The sequence below is a fragment of the Choloepus didactylus genome, chromosome 2 (genome assembly GCF_015220235.1).
Source record: "Choloepus didactylus isolate mChoDid1 chromosome 2, mChoDid1.pri, whole genome shotgun sequence".
NCBI classification, from domain to species: Eukaryota; Metazoa; Chordata; class Mammalia; order Pilosa; family Megalonychidae; genus Choloepus; species Choloepus didactylus.
In genome coordinates this window covers 170,692,491-170,715,006 of record NC_051308.1, presented here as the reverse complement: position 1 = coordinate 170,715,006, position 22,516 = coordinate 170,692,491, and the positions used below count along the sequence as shown (strand labels likewise).

The following is a 22,516-nucleotide window of genomic DNA, read 5'->3' as shown; positions in this document are numbered from 1 at the left end:
GCCCAAATATCCATCAATGGATGAGTGGATAAACAAACTGTGGTATAAATGTATGATGGAATGTTACACCGCTGTAAGATAGAACAAAGTCACAGAATATATAACAATGTCTATGAAACATGAGGACATTATGTTGAGTGAAGTTAGCCAGAAATAAAAGGACAAATACTGTATGGTCTCACTAATAGGAACTAACATTAATGAGCAAACTTTTAGAGTTAAAGCTTAAAACACAGGCTATCAGGAGATAGAAAGAGGGAAGAGATCAAGCATTTGATGCTGAAGGAGTATAGAATGTTCAACAGGATTGATTATATAGATCTGGAAATGGATAGCATAATACTGTGTGATGGTGGCACAATATTATAAGTACACTGAACAAAGATGTCTGTAAGCAAACTGAAAGAGGGGGGCTAGGTTCATATATGACACCAGAAGGAAAGATAGACGATAAAGACTGGGACTGTATAACTTAGTGAAATCTTAGAGTGGTCAATGATTGTGACTAAACATACAAGTGTAAAAATGTTTTTACATGTGAGAGAACAAATGAATATCAACCTTGCAAGATTTTGAAAAAGGGATGGCATTGTGGAAAAAAAATAATCAATGCAAACTGGAGTCTACGGTTAACAGTAACAATGTAATATCCTTCCATTATATGTAACAAAAGCAATATACCAAAGCTAAATGTCTGTGAGAGGGGTATATAAGGGAGGGATATGGGATTCTTGATAGTGGTGTTACTGTCTGACCTTATTATTGTATTGTATTGTATTGTATTGTATTGTATTGTATTGTAATTTTTTATCTTGCTATTATTCCTTTAAAAAAAATTTTGGAGTAATGAATATGTTCAAGTGCTGATTGTGGTGATGAATGCACAACTATATGATGATACTGTGAACAGTTGATTGTACACTGTGGATTATTGTATGGTATGTGAATATATCTCTATAAAATTGCAGAGAAAAATATAAGCAGAGGGATACAAATGCTGGAGAAAACACGGAGACAGGGATGTACCTATTTACTGTTGATGGGGAAGTAGAATGGTGTAGCCTCTCTGGAAGACAGTGTGGTGGTTCCCAAGAAGCTAAGTTTGTGGGTTCCATAAGGTCCTGCAACCTTATCATGGGGTATATACTTGGAAGATCTAAGAGGAGGGACATGAATGGACATTTGCACATTGGTGTTAATGGCAGCAATGATTTGCAATGGATGGAGGTGACCTATGGGTACATCGACTGATGAACAGAATGGTGAACAGTGGTGTATGCATACAATAGAATCTTGAGCAGCTGCAAGAAGGAATGAAGCTGTGAGACATGCAACTAGGTGAATGGATCTTGAGAACAATATTTTGAGTGAAGTACTCCAGAAACAAAAATACAAACATTATAATGCCTTACTAATATGGACTAACTGTAATGTATAAATTCTGAGAATTGAATCTTAGAGCACTGGCTTATCAGGGGCATGCTAGATTGTAAACTCTTACAGCAGTCATATCTATTTCTGAGTTGTAATGGTTATCTCCAAATTCTGAGATGTGGAGCTCTTTGTGTTTTACTTGGTCAGTCTCTGGAACTTCGGGTATCTGTCTGTGTGACACCTGAAACACAAGAGCTAGAGCTCGGCAGTTATGAATGTCAGTATTACCTCACACCGCAGCTGTTAAAAAAGCTGAAAAGGAGTTCAGACTTCAGTTAGAGATATGAATGAAGCGGCTCTGGTTAGGACTAAGTCAAAACAGGCAAAAGGGTAAAGGACAATATTGATTGTGTTTTAAAACTTCAACTTCTATATGAGACCAAGGAAAGAGATATTTATTTGGTGCAGGATCTATATTTTCTGCAGCACACTAAATAATTTAACTTGTATGGTCAGTTTATTCAAACACAATAATTACATAGAACTTTGAATGGCAAGTTAGATCTGATAGGTTTGTACAGTTTGGTGCAAAATCCTGATACATCCCAAAGTAATTTGGGCAGAGAACAAAAATATATTTTCAGGGCCCCCCTGAGGAACTGGGGAAAAAATGCAGAAATGTTGGACCTCCCCACCTGGGTTATTACTGCTATTCTCACAAGCATTGAGGGCTAACAATTTAGTAGGCCAAGCACTCAATCTTGGGGGTTGCCCTTATGAAGTTTCTTACTGCAAAAGAGACACTAAGCCTACTTATAATTGTGCCTAAGAGTCTCCCCCAGAGAACCTCTTTGTTGCTCAGATGTAGCCTCTCTCTCTCTAAGCCCATCTGGCAGTTGAAGTCACTGCCCTCCCCTCTATCATGACTCCCAGGGGTGTAAATCTCCCTGGCAACACAGGACATGACTTCTGGGAATGAGCCTGGACCAGTCATTGTGGGATTGAGAAAATCTTCTTGACCAAAAGGGGGAAGCAAAACGAAACAAAATAAAGTCTCAGTGGCTGAGAGTTTTCAAATGGAGTTAAGAGGTCACTCTGGAGGGCATTCTTACGCACTGTATAGACATCCCTGTTCTAGTTTGCTAATGCTGCAGAATGCAAAACACCAGAGATGGATAGGCTTTTATAAAACGGGGGTTTATTTCACTACACAGTTACAGTCTTAAGGCCACAAAGCGTCCAAGGTAACACCCCAGCAATCGGGCACCTTCACCAGAGAATGGCCAATGGCGTCCGGAAAACCTCTGCTAGCTAGGAAGGCAGGTGGCATCTGCTCCAAAGCTCTGGCCTCAAAACGGCTTTCTCCCAGGACATTCCTCTCTAGCAAGCTTGCTCCTCTTCAAAACATCACTCCCAGCTGCACTCCCTTCCCTCTCTCTGAGTCAGCTCATTTATATGGCTCCACTAATCAAGGCCCACCCTGAATGGGTGGGGCCATGCCTCCATGGGAACATCTCATCAGAATTATCACCCACAGCTGGGTGGGGCACATTCCAAGCAAATCTAACCAGCACCGGAACTTCTGCCCCACACAAGACTACAAACATAATGGCATTTGGGGGACACAATACATTCAAACCGGCACATTCCACCCCCCTGGACCCCAAATGACATTATCTTTCCAATACAAAATACATTCATTCCATCACAATACCACAAAAACTCAAATCATTTCAGTAACAAAAGTTAAGTACAAAATCCCATCAAAATCAATTACAGGCATGGTGGGTCCTAAGGCATAATTCTCTTTAGCTTTGCATCTGTGGACTTAGAACAAGTTATGTGCTTCCAATATACAAAGGACGGACATTCATAGGATAAACATTTCCATTGCCATAAGGAGAAACAGTAAGGAAAACAGGGTTAACAGGAGCAAAACAGTTCCTAAAACCCGAAGGACAAACTCCATTAGATTTCAAAGTCCGAGAGTCATTTACAGAACAATGTTGCATCGTTGGGGCTTGAGAGAGCAGGAGCCTAACCCTTCCCAAGAGCCTTTTCGGCAGCTGTTTCCTCTCCAAATGCTTGGGTGAGTGCTCCAACATATCCACACATTGGGGAGACCACCTTCTTGGCCCCACCCTCCTCAAACATCGGGGCAGCTCCCGGATTCCCTTCCATCTCCGGGGCACATGCTCAACCCCTTCAGAACAGTGTGGTGGCAGCCAGGCTCTCCCCAATTCCCTGGAAATGTGCTCCACCCTCTTTGGGACCTTGGGTGGCAAAACTCTTCCAGAGCATCGAGGTGGAAAGCCCGCCCTCGACCTCCAGGGCAAACTCACCCTTTCCATGCATGTGGGCTGCTCTGCTCTCCCAGCCAGAGACCTCCTGACTCCAGACCTCAACCTCCATGGCTCTGTCTTTGAAGAGATTTTTCCTTTAATTTTTTCCTTGTCTGTCTCCTCCAGTCCAGACCGGCAATGGCTCTGTCTATAAAGATCTCGCAAAAATTCTGTTGGCTTTGCATGAAGCACACAGTGGTCAAGGCCATTAGACAATAGGACTTTCCACAAATCCTTTCTGGATAATTCCATCTCCAATCTTGGCTTGTACTGAAATGGTGGCTGGGTTCTGTGTTTGGTTATATCCTCACACTGGGCTGTAGCTTCTGGGATTCCACCCCCTGGAAGCTCATAATTTTCCAAGCAATCAGCTTCTGGTCTCTCTGAACCCAAGAGTTCAGTTCTAAGTTTATCTCTCTCCGCTCGCATTTTACTATAAGCTGCAAGGAGAAGCCAGGGTATATCCTCCACACGTAGTCTGGAGATCTCTTCAGCTAAGTATTCCAGGTTGTCGCTTTCAAATTCTTCCTTCCATCCGACACCAGGCCTCAATTTTGCCAAATTCTCTGCCACCTTAAAACAAGGATCGCCTTTCTTCCAATTCACAACAACACATTCATCGTTTCTGTTCAAGGCCTCGTCAGAAGTATCTTTAGAGTCCATATTTCTACAAACAGTCTCTTCAAAGCAGTTTAGGCCTTTTCTATCAAGCTCCTCACAATCTTCCAGAATCTTCCCCTTATCCATTTAAAAAGCGGTTCCAACATGTTTGGTATTGCAAACTCAGCAGCAAAGCACCCACTTTCAGTAACAAAATCTGTTCTAGTTTGCTAATGCTGCAGAATGCAAAACACCAGAGATGGATAGGCTTTTATAAAATGGGGGTTTATTTCGCTACACACTTACAGTCTTAAGGCCACAAAACGACCAAGGTAACACCTCAGCAATCGGGTACCTTCACCGGAGAATGGCCAATGGCGTCCGGAAAACCTCTGCTAGCTAGGAAGGCAGGTGGCATCTGCTCCAAAGCTCTGGCCTCAAAACGGCTTTCTCCCAGGACATTCCTCTCTAGCAAGCTTGCTCCTCTTCAAAACATCACTCCCAGCTGCACTCCCTTCCCTCTCTCTGAGTCAGCTCATTTATATAGCTCCACTGATCAAGGCCCACCCTGAATGGGTGGGGCCATGCCTCCATGGGAACATCTCATCAGAATTATCACCCACAGCTGGGTGGGGCACATTCCAAGCAAATCTAACCAGCACCGGAACTTCTGCCCCACACAAGACTACAAACATAATGGCATTTGGGGGACACAATACATTCAAACCAGCACAATCCCTTTTTAGTTTTTAGTTTTTAGTGTATTGGAATAGCTAGAAGGAAATACCTGAAACTGTCAAACTGCAACCCAGTAGTCTTGATTCTTGAACATGATTGCATAACCATGTAGCTTAAATGGTGTTTCTGTCTGATTGTGAAAACCTTGTGGCTCACATTCCCCTTATCCAGTATATGGACAGATGAGTAGAAAAATGGGGACAAAAACTAAATGAAAAATAAGGTGGGATGGGGGGATGGAATGATTTGGGTGTTCTTTTTTACTTTCATTTTTATTCTTTTTTTTTTTTTTTTCTTTTTAGAGTAAAGAAAATGTTCAAAAATTGATTGGGGTGATGAATGCACAACTGTGAACAGTTGATTGTACATTGTGGATGATTGTACGGTATGTGAATATATCTCAATAAAACTGAATTTTCAAAAGAGGACTCTGGACTTTACACAAGAAAAATAAAATAAAATAAGTTTATAAGGAAGGTTATTTGAGGGATGGCTGTCACAATATGTTTGAAGAATAAGTGTGGAAACTAAAGGAAGACTTGGAAAGATGGAAAGTTTTAGCCATAAATAAATATACAAGAGTTTAAGAATCAAGAATTGGGGCAGTTTCAAGTGATGATGGGGACTTTCTATGTCTTTGGAAATGTGTTTATTAAAGTTAGGTATAATATTGTTGAGGTTCAAAACATTCACCTTAGGCAATTGGGAGGATTGTTCTTATAAATTTGGATGTTAAACTGTGATTATGGCAGAAGTCGTGTGGAAAAAGGCTTTATAAACCAGGTTACAAAGACCACAATAAATGAAGAGGGTAGTGCAGGAGGTCAGTCATTGACCAAATTAAGGACAAGGAGAGGGTGATGTAATTGGATAACCACCTTATGTGTCAGAACTCCCATGCTAACTGATACTCACCCTCAAAATGAACACTCTGCTGTTCTACCCTAAGCAGTATCAGCACCTGTATCATCAGTTTCTAAGAGTAAAGTATGAACAAGAATATTTTGGGAAACTGAAAACCAGCTTTTGTCCGACATAGAGATTCTTTCATTTAAAAGACTCTTTAATCCATGCTTAGAGGATATTACAAATCCCTCTGGTTATCAAATACCTAAACTGGGGCTTCATACTTCTTCTTTCTTCTTTTATTCTTCATCATTCCACATAAGCAGGATCGGGGAGCTGTATTCTCAGTAATGACTAATTATTGAGATTCATTTTAAAACTTTTAGGTCAAGTGATTAATACATTAATGAAGAACTAACAACTCAACAAGTTACAGAATCAAGAAACTTCTGAAGTCTCTAGATACTTGACTTTTTTTAAGTCTGAGCTCCTTTTTGCATGTTGATAGTTACTCAGTATTTTTAAAAAAAATTAGTAAAAGTAAATAATGCTTTTTAGTACAGGCTACTAACATAACCAAAATATTGCCTTATTCATGTGTGCTTTCAAGGATAATACCTTTGCAGCAGCTTAGAAAATAATTCAGGTAAGATCCAATAGGAAGCTCACTTGACTTTGTCTCCTCTACAAATTAATGATAGCCAGATTTCCAATTTGTTGTGATAAAACCTAAGCTAACTAAAATTCTATAACTTTGATTTGCACTAGATTTGTATTTTGATATACTAGACTAGCTTTCATTCCCTTTTCCAAAGTATATTTTATATTTAAAATAAACTATAAAAAAAAATAAAAAGAATTACACAGATACACACATACACATGAAGTATACATTAAGGAAAATATTTTTAAATTTTGGGGAGAGAAAATATAAAATATTTTCCAAACTTAAGAAGGTATTATGTAAAGTACCTTAGTAAATAGTTTAAAAATTGCTTGTAATTATAAAAAGAAAGATGTTTTCTTCTCATTAATTTAAAGTCTTTTCTAGTACAAACTATTTTTTAATGAAAATATTTAAGAATTTAAATGAAACAAGCAGCTATAAGGATCTCTAAGTATTTCTGTATAATCTTTCAAACTGGTTGATAAGCTTTGATCTAATACTGAGAAAGATAGTATGAAAAAGTATGAAAGGGACAAAAAAAGTTACTAGTAGTCCTGTCTAGTGCATCCTTCAGTTATCTGGGTCTTCCAGTTTCTTTGAGTATTTCACAACTCTGAAGTTGAGGAAAACTATGAGAAATGCAATGATTCTTGTCTACAGAAATTTAAATGAATTTTGTCCAGTGGAGTTACAATTGATTTTTGTCCTGTGGATATTGACTACTTCTGCATCTATTTGTAAATTTATTTCAGCATTCCTGATTGCCTATATATACATTCTCTTTGAATTCTCATTTGAATTGCTGAAACATTTTACTGGTTCCCTCATTAAAATAACTAAATAAAAATCTTGACATGTTCATTTCATATTTGTGTGAGTCATAGTTTTAATTTTAAATGATCCTTTGACAACTATTGAAATTTAAATTTACTAACAGTGGGTAAAAATATTCTAAGAGTCAATATTAATTTTCAGAGCTCCCACCTCCTCACTAAGTTTAGTTTAAAATTGAGAAATCTTCATCATGGAACAATTTTATAATTTTCACACTTGTTTGAGACAGCTTTGATCAAAGTTTGTTCTGAGGAATATCGCTTTTTTTCTAAGATCTTTCTTGGAAAGGAGTTTCTGTGGTAAAACACATGTTAAAGTTTCAACATTTCTTAGTGGTAAAATTCCTAATCATCTTTACCATATGATTGTCCACTGAGACTTAAAAGGTCCTCATCAGTACAATTTTATACTTCTCAAGTAATTACATCTTCATCTACTCTCCTTCAAAAACCTCCTCCTATAGCTCAAATAATATTCACTATCTCCTCCCCCCTCCACTTTTGCCTACTCTGAACTTTGCAGTTTTGTTTATCCTCTTTTCCCTGCCTACAATGCCATTACCCCATCTCTCTACTTCTCTAAATTTTAATCAACAATTGCACTGTTTCTACTGCTACTTTTTGTAAAAATTCAAATGCATGTTTATCCTTACCATTGGACTGTGGGTTTTTAGAGGATCAAGAATATCTCATTCATCTTTTTATGTGGGACAGAAGATAAACGCAATTAATTATCATTTTGGTATTTAGTTAAGCCTTCTTTTTGAAGCTTTCCTAAATTTCTCTCACATATGTATTATCTAATCTTTTAATTGGAAGTTTCAATTCTTTCTTTTGATAGTTCTTTATTATAGCTTGTATTTTTATTTAACTCTGGTAGTCTTATTGCCCCAATACCTTATCTTTTTAGTAGATTTTTCAGTTTCTTGAAGTCAAATGGTCTTTATACCATGCATCCTTTAGCAAAGGAATCTTTAATAGCTGGAAGTGAATTACTATCTGAATGATTTGAGCTGAAGGTAAGTACTTAGTAAAAGTACCAATGATTGCAGAGAGACAGCGGAAAAAAATATGCAGGACAAATTGGTATGAATTAAGCACTTGTTTAAGATAGATATCTATTCTAATGACTGATGAGGCTACTTTCATAGCTTGATTGATTATATTTTTCTATGTATTTAATAATTCTGATTACATAACTTCATTATAAAAACCTAGAAAAACATGCATTATTCCTCATTTCAATGGCTTAAGTATTGACTATAAATATATAAAAAGCACTCACCCCCCTGATAAAGCTGTTATATGATTTAAATGGGCTTATATAGAATGATTACTAATTTTAAAAACTGAGATTTTTACCTATTTTCTTCAATAAATACTTATGATTAAGTATTTTAACTACATACTATACTAGGATATGAACTAGAAAGAAGAACCAAATTGAATTATAAAGGATCTCACAAGCTAACCATGACAAAGGTCTTCTTGTGATAACTTCTAGAATTGAGGTTTAAAATGCTATGGGAACCTTTCCAAATGAAAAGGAATAATTCAGATTGGAAGAGCAGGTGGAAGAGATTAAAAGTGGAGGTGACATTTTAGTTGGTTACTATAGGATGGATAATAAGATTTTGCCAGTAGTTGCACAGTTCGTGCACTGCATGATGGGGGCAAAGAGGGGTGAAACCCAACCACACCCAGTCAAGGAGCAGGACCTAGCTGTGTCTCTCAGGAGAATGGAATACCTTTTCCTTGACATAAAAGCATCCACCTCTCACCACTTTGAATACCCAAAGTCATTCAAATTTGCATAGTAACAGAGAGGCTTATATTGCATAAAAATATGTGGATAATAACAGCAACAGTATAGACTTGCAGTGCCCTCACAGAGCACAATTTGAGGAAAAAGTGGTGGTGTCAGTAAAGTCAAAGGGCAAAGTCAGTGGGGAGTGGTGAATAATTTTGTCTGCTGGAGCAAAGAGACAGTGATGTTAGGGAAAGAGGGATGCAGTTATAGCAGAAAATTTAGTGTGAGATGAGTCTAGAAATATTGACTGGAACAGAACATAATAACTGAAATGCCATTCAGAGGAAAGTCTATTTTGTTCAGTGGGCCATTGCTATTAATATATTTAAGTAGGAAATGACATGATCAGGACTTTATTTTAAAAAACAGTTGAGGTTTATAGGCCAAAGAACTGACTATGGGTTACAGAAAGGATGGAGAATGGAGATGGAGATCTCAGTTGGAAAACTGGAGTGAGAGATTATGAAAATCAGAATAGGTGGGATTGAAAAGGAGAGATCCATGTTAAGATTCCATTTAGAATAAAATGAACAGAATAGGGAAATATTTTAGATGTTAGCCATGAGGAAGATTGAGATGTAAAAGACTGAAGTTTCTAATACTAGTCAAGAGGGTGATGAAAATGCCATTTACTAAAATAGAACAACATTAAGAAGAAGCAGGTTTAGTTGGATAAGAGTGGGGGATGGTGGAAGATGAAGTTGTTTTATTACTAAGCATTGGTAATATATTAGTACATATTTGTCCTTTTTTCCCTCCTATGTATCCATTTTCCAAACTTGAACATATCATATTGTAACCAAAATACAGTGTATTCAAGCTTAACATTTCGTATGCAATATCACATGTAATTAATTTTAAAGCTTCCATCAGATCTACCTACCTAATTTCCTTTGTTCGTTTAAGTAATTCCTTTTGATAGTTTTCTGCTTCTCGTTTTTGCTGAACAATCCGTTTTTTCTCTTTTAAAATAGCCATATTCCCCCTCCATCTGTTGATTTTAATCATTCCTTGTACCAAAAAATTGCGCTCATTACTCAAGTCTTGAATTAATAAACGACCTGCAGCCTTTCTTTTTTTTTCTTCTAGAAAGAAAGCCCTTCTCTCTCTAACTTTTTCAATGTAGTTTAATCTGTCTTGATGAAGTTGTTGTAAACCCTTCTGAATTGTTTCCTTATCTTTTTCAATTAGTTTTTGTGCCACATATTTTTTATTATTTAAAGATTCTTGAACAGTTTGTTTAACTCTTCCTTCAGCAACTTGTGCCTTGGCTACAGATGTGACTTTTTTTTTATGGCTTTCCTGCTTCTTTTGTTCTGAGTAATATATATCAATATCACAAAGTGTTTGGAGTTTTATACCAGTTCTGTGTGTTGCAAAAAACTCTTTTCTTACATTCCTTTCCAACAGTGTATCTCTTTTAATTATTGGTTTTTGATGAATGGCAGAAAATATCTGGGTATGTATAGGAAAAGGAATTTGCTTTTGCTTTTTCAATACTGCAGCATACGTCAATGGACCTGAAGTTCGTACAGGTAGCCTGAATCCTGATATCTTGAAACCGGTATCCATTTCTTCACCCTCAATTTTATCTTCAGATTTCCTCTGACCTAGATTATACATAAAACAAATATGCATTATACAAGAGATAAGAACAGTTTATATTTCTGCTCCAAATGTTTTGAAAGCTGCCTTAATAAAGTTGATAAGAACCTGTTATTTACTTTAAGAAGAATTTTTCTCAACTGATGTTCCTTTTCAGTTTGTGGTTTAATGGTGATTTGGCAGGAAAAAAAAATCACTATTAAAACATTTAAACACAGAAATGCACTGAATCTGATTCCTAGATTCCCTGCATTATTTCTCTCAATTATTTAACTTGCTCTGACTCAACAGTATCTTATCTCATACTTGGTACTTACTTCATATACATTACTTTTGCATATAGTTAAGTTCTCATCTTTATAAAGGATGACTTTTAACATACATTTCTTAACTCTAGTGTAAACTAATAGCTGCTGTCAAAATTGCCTCTCCCTTCTTCGAATACACAAAGAACTAAATCTCTCATCTTCCTTTGCAATAGCATGTGACTAGGCTCTGTCTAGTGGTGTATGAATGGAAGTGAGATATGTTATTTTGGGTGCAAGGCTTTGGAAACAAATGTGCTCTCTTCTTTCTTTGCTTGGCTGCACAGAAATTAGGAAGATGCCCTAGAAGATGGTAGAACCACAAGGCCAGAAGGACCTGTCTCCCAGGATCACTGCTTACTCAGTGACCAGGCTTAACTACCTTGGCTTCTTATGGAAACTGGAAATAAACGGCAATTATGTTCGACTCAATATATATTTCCGGGTCAATCTGCTACCATAATATAATGACTTGAATTATATTGTTGCTCACATATTTACTTCTTGAAAAACCTACTGATAAATTCAGTATACCATGTTTGACTGATCCTCCCTAACTATGAAAATTACATTCTTGATAACTCTAGTCTACGAGGATTTTATCTCCTCTAACAGTACATCCCCTTAATGTCTTTATATACCAAAATGCCAAATTCGATGGTGGAGATTTTATGGAATATGTGGTGGTTATGAAGAATGGCAGGGTCTGTGTTTCAGGCAGGCAGTAGGAAAGAAATGAATGGATGGGTTTTTCACTAAAGACACATGAACATCAACATTAGGTAAGTAAACAGAATCTAGAGCTAAATAGGAAATACAGTCTAGTAAACAAAAAAGGTAATCCACCAGGATACCAAAGATAAAATGGTGAGAAGTAAGTTGTAAGAGTTTGAGTCCAAAGCAAAGCATTGGAGAGCCAGAAGGACAAAAGCCAGAGTTTCAGGGTTACAGTAGATAGAGAGTAGTCTGAGGGCAACTACCTAGGAAGGAAAAGTACATTTTTGGGTAAATTTATTTTATATGTAAACCTTGGTTTGGGAAATCTGGCCAAGGATAAAAGAACAAGAACAGAAAACACAACACCAATAATTTACCAGTATATATATATTTGTTCCTGAAGATTTTAATGTATGTAGATCTTGCCTCCCTAGTAAAATAAAACTTTTTGAGGACAGGGGCTGTACTTTATTATGTATAATAACTACACTTACTTGTAGCTGATGACTGAGATGTATCTCTTTGGTTGAGTGAATGTATATAATCCTATTAACACTCACAAAAGTCTTCTAATTTCTTACCTTCCTTTCAAAATCTCTGCTTCAAGATGTCACTCACTGCTATAAGATTTCTCTTCCTAAACTAGGATTCTAATCATGTCATTGACTTCCACACAGAGTAAAACAAAACATTCATGGTTCCACACAGAGTAAAACAAAACATTCATGGTTCTCCAACTATAGGATCAAGGATAGGTTCAACTTTTAGTCTAGGGTCCTATGTTACAGGAAAACAGCTTAATTTTATTCCCTATACATGTAAAACATCATATCAATTTTGGATATATTTTTCCCAGTATATTGTTTTCCCTATATATAGCAATTCATATCTATCCATTATTCAAGTCCTCTTTGAATGTCACCTCTTTATTCCTTAAACACAAGCTCCTTAAAAGTAGGGATCATTCCTTAAACACAAGCTCTTTAAAAGTAGGAATCATTCCTTAAACACAAGCTCCTTCAAAGTAAGGATCATCCTGCATTACTAGTTCCTCACCTAGAATTTGGTATGGAGTAGTGCTGAAGAGGTTGGTAGATAGGATTAACTAACTAGTAGATACACAATAAGTGTATAGTTTTTAGATGACTGAGTAGATGAATCAAGGAGTGAATTAACTAGTGAATTAATTAACTAATTGCTCAAGAACAATATCCCCTGTATAGTGATTGAAAGTCTAAAATTTGGAGCCACCTTGGATGGATTGAGATCCTAGTTCTGCCACTTACTGTGTGGTGTGGGCAAGTATTTTAAGTTTCTTGACCTCAGTTTCTTTACCATAATGTGGAGATAATACTCAATTAATAGGAATAAATGAACTAATACAATGTAAAATACCTGACAAAGTGTGCTGTATAATAAAAGTATTAGAACAGTGCCTGGTAAAGAGTAAGTTGTATATGTTATTATTTTCTGTAGAAAAAATAATAAAGGCTTATCTTATCTCTTTAATTCCATCAATTGTGTAATGTTAAAATAGCCACATGATTTAGAACTGAATAGGAGAAATATAACAAACCTCTTTGGTCATGTCCCTCAATTTCACCAGACAGTGAAGTATAGAACATGCAGAACATTTTTGGTAAGCATACTGTGGTAGTTTGAAATATCTGGCTGAAGCTTGCGTAAGTGTAACCTCCAGAATGACCTCTCAACTCTTTTTAAATCTCTTAGCCACTGAAACTTTACTTTGTTCCATTTCTATTCCCCCTTTTGGTCCAGAAGGCATTTTCAATCCCACAACGCCAGGGCCAGGCTCATCCTCCTCTGTGGGTGTCATGTCCCAATTTGCCAGGAAGACTTAACACTCTGGGAGTCATGCCCCACATAGGTTGGAGTGTAGTGAGTTTATTTGCAGGGTTGGCTTAAAGAGAGAGGCTGCATCTGAGCAAAAAAAGTCTGGGGGTGACCTTAGGTATAATTACATCGCAATTTCATTTTAAGTAGTCTCTGTATTTTCCAACACACAAACAATTCATTGACACACAGTTATCAAGCTAGAGTGATCTCAGAAAAATGTGTCCTTAAAGGTCTATGGCTCATATATGCCTTTATGATAAAATCCAAATTTCTTGCCATGGCTTACAAAGTTGTGTATGATTTTACCCTTGTTTACTTACCCGATATAATATTGAGCAACTTGTAACAAATTTACCATGCTCTAGCCAAGTAATGAGTTAGCTGTGGGGTAATACTTAGGCATTATTATTGTATGCCAAGAATATAAATGACAAAGTAAGGTCAGTTCCTCTGATTACAGTTTTGTGAGTGAAAAGATCAATTTGTTCCCAGTTTCCAGGTTTAAGATTTGGTGGGGCCTTTTCATTAGACCTAACATATCCTCTAAGTTTTAGGTTGAAAATAGACTGAAACATCATTGTGCAATAGAAGAGGAAGTGGGGAAAGGCAAGGGCTGAAAGATGGCTTCTGAGCATGTGTCCTGACTTCCCCAGCAAATATGTGAATGCCTACTATGAACAAGAGTCTTCACAAATAAGTAGTACCCTGCCCCTCCAAAATCTTATAGTCTGGCAAGAAAGGCAAATGTCTAAAACAGGTAACTTTAAAATACTACAGCAAAAGTTAAGATAGAAGTATACACAGGGAAACCAAGGAATCATAAAAGAAAGACATTTACCCCATTTATGTCAGGGTAGGAGTTGCCGGGAAAAAAAATGTTCTGAAGACGGTAACAACTGAGTTGATTCTTCAGGAGGGTCTTTGTTTTACTTTGCATTACTAAAAGTCTCCTGTTTTGTGTATGTGGGAAAATTAAGTAAATTTGCAAAAGGTATAAGAGAGAGAAGAGGAAACAAGGCCATTCCAGGCTAAAGAAATTTCATAATCAAAGATACAGATGTAAGAAAAAGAGAAGTATGTGAAATTTAGTTTTATAAAATATGAAGTTAGTATCAATTTGAGATATCCAGGTAGAGATGCCCAGCAAGCAGAGAGATAAATGAGCCAAGTCTAAACGTTAGAAGAGAGAACACATCTGAGACATAAATTTGGGAGTATATAAAACAGAGGATTTTAGGTAAAACTACAAACATAGCTAAGAGAAGACAAGAGAGCTAAGGATAGATATTGGTGATAATCAATATTTGATATATTTATTATATATTTTATTCATATTAGGTAAATCAAATATTAAGGAGGAAAAGAAAAATCTGCAGCTATAGTCTTTGGCATGAATGAAACTAAAGAAATTCTTATATGTAAAAAGAACTGGTTTGCCATGGAAATGTCCAGTGTATGCCTATTGTCTTGGCAAAGTTTATTTACAGTGACTCCTTTAACTCTCAGAAGTGATGCAGTTTCAAAAATAAATCATATAGTCACCTTAACTATAAGGACACTGTCCAATAAATAGCCTCAAAGTAGAATTAATACAATGTGCCCCTTGCATTAAGTTAAATAAAGATCCTAGTGTTATGTCTGAGACTTAATAGACATATAATAAATTCTGTTGTTAAAAATGATCTCCAAAGCTCTATGAGAGGTGAAGCTATGTCTGTTTTGTTCACCACTCTGTACTAAGCACTTTAAAGAATATCTGGTGCATGGTAGTTTTTCAATAAATACGTGTCTAATGAATATCTTTTCCAAAAAAATCTAGGCCAATTCAGGAATACTCTTCAGTTTGGGTAGGTGCTGGACTGCTAATAATAAACTTATACTTGAGTATAAGAATTCATCTTGTGTTCTCTCATTTTTCTTTCTGTGTTCCTCATATCTCCCATTATTCCCTTTAAAAATCCTATACTTCAAAATATGATAGTCATAACTTGTGAACAGTACTTACACATCTGTACTTCATATTTTTGGCTCATGCTGTTGCTTATTTGAAAGCCCCCATTTGTATCACCAACTGAAAAAAGATTATTAATCTTTAATAACATAAATGTCCTCATGTCCTCATTTAATGAGTCCTTACCATGTTGCAGGCACTGGGCTAATTTTTTTTTCATGTATATTATCATTCATTTTAATAATAACAACCTTATTAGGTAGATATTGATCACTAATTGTAACAACACAGCTACTATTTACTGTTTGCTACATGTCAAATTGTGCTAAGTCCTTTACAGTCTTATAAGTATTGCACTATTATTAGCCCCCTTTTCAGTTAAATAAACAGGTTCTTTATTTTATTTAATTACTGTTGCTCTTACAAACACTCCTCTCGTTTTCCTTCTTCCCCCACCTGTTTCCTCTTCTGGTAACTTCTTATATGCTTTCTATCTCTGCAAATTTGCTGTATCTAGTCATCTCTTATAAATGATACCATACAAGTTTTGTCCTTATGTGCCTTTCTTACTTGACTGAGCATAATGTTTTCAAGATTCTCCCATGTTGATGGATGTCTCAGAACTTCATTCTTCCTTATGACTGAATAGTTTTCCATTGTATGTATGTATCACATTTTGTTTATCCACTCATTTGTTGATGACACTTGGGTTGTTACCAGGTTTTGGCTATTGTGAAAAATACTGCTATAAACATTGTTGTACAGCTATCTATTTGCAATCTCGTTTGCTCTTTCTTTTAGTATATACCTAGAAATGGAATTCCCAGGTCATATGCTAATTCTATAGTTAACCTTTGAGGAACTGCCATATTGCTTTTCACAGTGGCTGTATCATTTTACATTCCCACCAATGATGAATGAGTGTTCCTATTTCTCCACATTCTCTCCAATAGTTGTAATTTTCCATTTTTTAATAGTAGCCATGCTAGTGGGTGTGAAATGGTATCTCATTAGGTTTTGATTTGCATTTCTGTAATGGCTAATGATGTTAAGCATCTTTTAATGTGTTTATTGGTCATTTGTATATCTTCTTTGGAGAAATGTTTATTCAAGTATTTTGCCCAGTTGTTTGTTTGTTTGTTTGTTTGTTTGTTTGTTTGTTTTTATTTGTCTCTTTGATGTTGCATTGTAAAAGATCTTTATATATTCTGGATATCCAGCCCTTATCAAATATATGTTTTGACACAATTTTCTCCCCAGGTTATCTTTTCATTCTCCTGACAATTTCCTTTGATGCATGAAAGTTTTTAATTTTGATGAATTCACATGTATATATTGTTTCTTTTTTTGTGTGTTTATGCTTTTGATGTCATATCTAAGAAGCCACTGCTGAATTCCAGATCATAAAGATTTGCACCTATGTTATTTTCTTAGAGTTTTATAATTTTAGTTCTTATATGAAGTTCTTGATCCATTTTGAGTTGATTTTTGTATATAGTGTGAGGTAGGGATCTAAATTCTTTCTTCAACATGTAGATACTCAGTTTTCCCAACACCATTTGTTAAAGAAAATATTATTTCCGTATTGCAAGCACTTGGCACCCTTGTCAAAAATCAATTGGTGATAGATGTGTGGGTCTATTTCTGGAATTTCAATTCTGTTCCACTGATCTATTTGTCAATCTTTGTGCCATAACCACACAATTTTGATTACTGTTGCTTTGCAGTACAATTTGAAATCAGGAAGTATAAGTCCTCCAACCTTGTTCTTCCTTTTCAAGATTGTTTTGGCTATTCAGGGCAACTTACAGTGCCATATGAATCTGAGATCAGTTTTTCCATTTCTGCAAAAATGGCTGCTGGAATTTTAATAGGGAGTGCATTGACTTTGTATATTTCTTTGGGTAATATTGACATATTAACAAAATTAACTCTTTCAATCAATGAACATTGGATGTCTTGTCATTTATTTGGGGCTTGTATAATTTCTTTCAGCAGTATCTTATAGTTTTCCATATACAATTTTTTTGTATCCTTGGTTAAATTCATTCCTAGATATTTTATTTAGATGCTATTGTAAATTGAATTGTTTTAATTTTCTCTTCAGATTGTTCATTGCTAATATATAGCATCACAATTGTTTTTTGTGGGTTGATCTTGTACCCTACCACCTTGCTGAACTCACTTATAAGCCCTACAATTTTTCTTGTGGGTTCCTATGGCCTTTCTATGTATAAGATCTTATCATGCAAACAGAGATTATTTTACCTCTTCCTTTCAAACCTAAATAATTTTATTTCTTTTTCTTCCTTATTGCTCTGCCTAAAACTTCTGGTACAATACTGAATAGCAATGTGAAAGCAGACATCCTTATCTTGTTTCTGATCTTCTGGGAAAGTCTTTCACTCTTGAGTATGTTGTTAGCTGTAGGTTTTTCATAGATGGCATTCATCATGTTAAGAAAGTTCCCATCTATTCTTACCTTTTGAGTATCAAGAAAGGTTGCTGGGTTTTGTTGGATGCCTTTTTTGCATCTTTGGAGTAATCATAAGGGTGTTTTCTTTCCTTCATTCTTTTTATGTAGTATACCATGTTGATTGATTTTCATATGTTGAACCACCCTTGCATTCCTGGGATAAATCCCACTTAGTCATGATGTAGAATTCTTTTATGTGCTGTTGGATTCAGCTTGTTGGTATTTTGTTAAGGATTTTTTCATCTATATTCATGAGGGAAATTGGTCTGCAATATTTTTGTGTGTGATGTCTTTACCAGGCTTGTTGTCAGAGTAATGCTGACCTCAAAGAATGAATTAGGAGGTGTTCCTTGCACTTTAATTCTTTAAGAGTTTGAGAAAGACTGGTATTAATTCTTCAATAAATATTTGGTAGGATTTATCAGTGAAGCCATCTGATCCTAGACTTTTCTTTGGTGGAATGTTTTTGATTACTGATTGAATTTATGTATTTCTTATAGGTTTATTGTTTATTTCTTCTTGAGTCAATTTGGGTAATTCATGCATTTCTAGGAATTTTAACATTTTCTCTAGATTAATCTAGTTGTTAGTGTACAATTGTTCACATATTCTCTTATGATTCCTTTTATTTCTGTAAAGTCAGTAGTGATACACTATTGTCCTTTGTGATTTTAGTTATTTGATCTTTTCACTTTTTTCTTTGTCAGTCTAGCTAAACGTTTGGAAATTTTTCAAAGAACCAAGGTTTGTTTTATTTATTCTCTCAATTGCTTTTCTATTCTCTATTTCATTTATCTCCACTCTAATTATTTCTTTTCTTCTGCTAACTTTGTTTACTTTACTCTTCCTTTTGTAGTTGCTCAAAATGTAAAATTAGGTTATTAATTTGAGATCTTTCTTCTTTTTTTTTAAATATAGACAATCATAGCTATAAATTTGCTGCTGAGCACTGCCTCCATCACAGTCCATAAGTTTTGGTGTGTTGTACCTTTGCTTTCATTCATTTCTAAATATTTTATAATTTCCCTTTTAACTTCTTTAACTCAGTGCCTTGGTAGAGTTGCAACAGTTGGAGACATTTCCACACCTGCTTCTGCAGGGCTGAGGAACAGGGGCTGGTCACTGGTTCACACTTTCACTTTAAAAAGCTGAACTTTAGGCAAATCTTGCTTCCCCTGGCACTCCTATGGTTGTTCTAAATGTCCTTTCTGGCTCCAGGGTACTACCTAGCTAATTCCCATCTCTTTTTCCAGCTCTTTCATTTTTCTATTGGAGACAGCTATTTGCAAAAGTTTTACTCCACTACTTTGTGCCTGCCAAGAAACTAAGGCTTAAAGAAGTTAGGTAACCAGTATGCTGGAGTAAGATTCCAACAGACTGACTCTAGATGAAATGTAAAATTCAAATACCTGAAGACTCTGGAGAATGAAAAACAAGACCAGTTAGATTTTGTCTATTAAAACCAAAGCTTCAATATTTTAGAGTCCAGGATATACACAACAAAATATCTGTAATGCTTACAATACAATACAATGCATGTAATACAAGTGACAATTATATCATTAAGGATGGCAAGGTTAACAGGCTAAATTGACCAGTATGGATGCATGATTTCATCATTTTATGTGAAGTGGTACAATATTAACATTCAGTAGAGTGTTAAAATATAATGATGCATATTGTAATCCCTAGAGCAACAACTAAAAATGTAATGCAAATAGTTTAAAATAAAAATAAAATAGATAAATTATAATGGAATTTTAAAAATATCTTCAAATAATAAAAAAAAAAAACCCACAGGAAACAAGTAAACAGAGGAACAAAAAAACAAAGAGCAGATGACAAAGCAGAGGGCAGAAAATAAAAAGTAAAATGGTAGGATCTAAATTATGATAATTAATATCATTAATCAACAATTACATTAAATTTTAAATGGATTAAAACTCCAATATATAGGAAGAAATTTTCAGAATGGATAAAAGAGCAAAATCCAACTGAAAACTGCCTAAAGAGAAGCACTTCAAATGTAAAGATAGATATCTAGAAAGTTGATTGATGTAAAATATATACCATGAAAATAGTAAGCACAAGAAGGCTATATTCATATCAGTTTAGAGAATATGAAAAAGAATACCAGTGGAGATAAAGAGGAAGATTTCATAATGATAAAGGGCCAAATCATCAAGAAGAAATAACAATCATAAAAGTGTATGTACCTAATAATGGAAATTCAAAATACATGAAACAAAAATGTACAGAAACAGTAAGAATTCAGAGGAAGTATGTGGGAAGATGGCAGAGCAGGGAATTCCAAGACTCAGTCCTTCCACCAAAACAACTATTAAATAGGAAGAAACTGTCTGAAGCAACTTTTTGAAACCCCAGAAGCCAGAAGAACACTGTACAGCATCCAGGAAAAGAGGCTGAAAAGCTATGTTAAAGTAAATTGCTCTCTCCATTCAGCAGCTACCAACACTGATCCCCCACTCTCATTGCAGGATATCCTGGAGCTCAGACCCTGGCTAGCTAGCTGATAACAGTAAAGATCACAAAAACCCTCTTCCCCAATATCAGGGGTGGGCACAGGCAATCACTAATCATGGTTTTTCATTATTGAATTCAGATCACTGGGTCCCAGCTCTGAGGCAGCTATTGTTTCAATCTGCCCAAGACAAAAGCCGTGACAGCCAATGTTACAACCCACCCTAGACAAGGGCAGCTGCAGGCATTGTTTCAACCCTGCCTGGACAGGGGCAGTTGTAATGGAGAGTTAAAGATGCTGCACTTCCTCAGGGCTGAGGGGGACAGTATGCTGAAGGGCTGCATTTGCTGGACAGGTCAGGAAAGCTCAGCTTTGGGGAGCCATCAGAAAACCTCATCGCATCCTTCCTGATCCCACCCCAAGGGCACTTTGGAGCCAGTCAACATTCTCTTCATGGCACTACTTTTGCTGGAAAAGACTGACTTGGGAAAGTCAACTCCAACATGCCCTTCCTCCCAGAATTTGCCCTCCAGGTAAAAGGAGCTTGAAACAAAGAAAAAAGTGTAAGAAACTATAGAGGCAGACAGTCTGGGACAAATGTCTGCCAGCTTCAAACACCCAAGAGAAGGAGGTCTATTCCTGGGAAACAGAAGGGATACTCAAACTCCTGCAAACAGGGGAACTAAAAAACAACTAAGAGGCAAAAGCCCAGGACAAGAACGAAGCCAAGAGAGACAGAGAAAACCCTGCACACTGCATTCACTTTGAGCAGAACATCCTGATAGGAGGGCTGAAGCTCTTCTTGTTCTTACCAGCTAGCTACAAAAACAAGAAACAGACATCCCAGTGAATAAGTCACAGAGTTAACATTTTAAAATATTAAAATGTACATTGTGGAACAAAAGAGTACAAGAAAACAAAGAAACAGACAATCATGTTCCATCCAAAGGAAGAGGATAATACAGAAAACAGCAATGAAAAAGAGGAGAATGTGAACATATCCAAAAAAAGTCTTTACAAGAATGATCCTTAAAATCTTAGAGTTGGAGGAAAATACAGACAAAGAACTAAAGAATAACGGGAAAACAATGAATGCGCAATATGAGAGTCTAAGCGCATTGATAGAGATTTTTAAAAAGGAACCAAACAGAGCTACTGAAGTTGAAGACCACAATAACTGAAATGATAAATGCCCAGGAGGGTTTCAAGGGCAGATTGAAGCCAGTAAAAGAAAGAATCAGTGAAGTCTAAGACAAGACACTTGAGATAAGACAGGCTGCAGAGCAGGAAAAAACAAACAATATTACGAAAAGTGAAAATAGGGAGTTCCAGGAAAGATGGTAGGGTAGGGAGCTCCAGGACTTAGTCCTTCCACAAAACAACTATAAAACAGGCAGGAATTGTCTGAAACAATTATTTTGAAACTCTGGTGGCCACTGGTCATTATATACTGATAAAGGGCAATATATATATACACATACACATGTATATAGATAGATAGATAGATAGATAGATAGATAGATAGATAGATACATAGATAGATACATAGATATAGATAGATACATAGATATAGATATATCACTTCATCTAACAAACAGAATACATATTCTTCTCAAATGCACATGGATAATTCTCCAGGACAGACACATGTTAGGTCAGAAAACAAGTCCCAGTGAATTCAAATATGTTGAAATCATACAACGTATATTCTCCAATCACAATGGAATGTAGCTAGAAATCAATAACAGAGGGAGAAAGGGAAAATTCATAAACATGTGGAAACTAAACAGTATACTTTTAAACAATCAAAGGCTTAAAAAGAAATCACAAGCAAAATTAGGAAATATCTTGAGGCAAATGAAAATGAAATTATGACATACCAAAACATATGGCATGCAGTGAAGGCGGTCTTG

General features: G+C 35.9%; 1 protein-coding gene across 1 annotated transcript in view; it reads right to left on the bottom strand.

Annotated features, from left to right (window-relative positions):
• Nucleotides 1-22,516, bottom strand: part of LRRIQ3 (leucine rich repeats and IQ motif containing 3) — a 235,148-nt gene that overhangs the window by 4,123 nt on the left and 208,509 nt on the right. Inside the window, exon 10 of the mRNA XM_037826915.1 lies at nucleotides 10,094-10,820. Coding sequence (XP_037682843.1) covers nucleotides 10,094-10,820 — 727 coding nt within the window. The remainder of the gene's footprint in view (nucleotides 1-10,093; nucleotides 10,821-22,516) is intronic.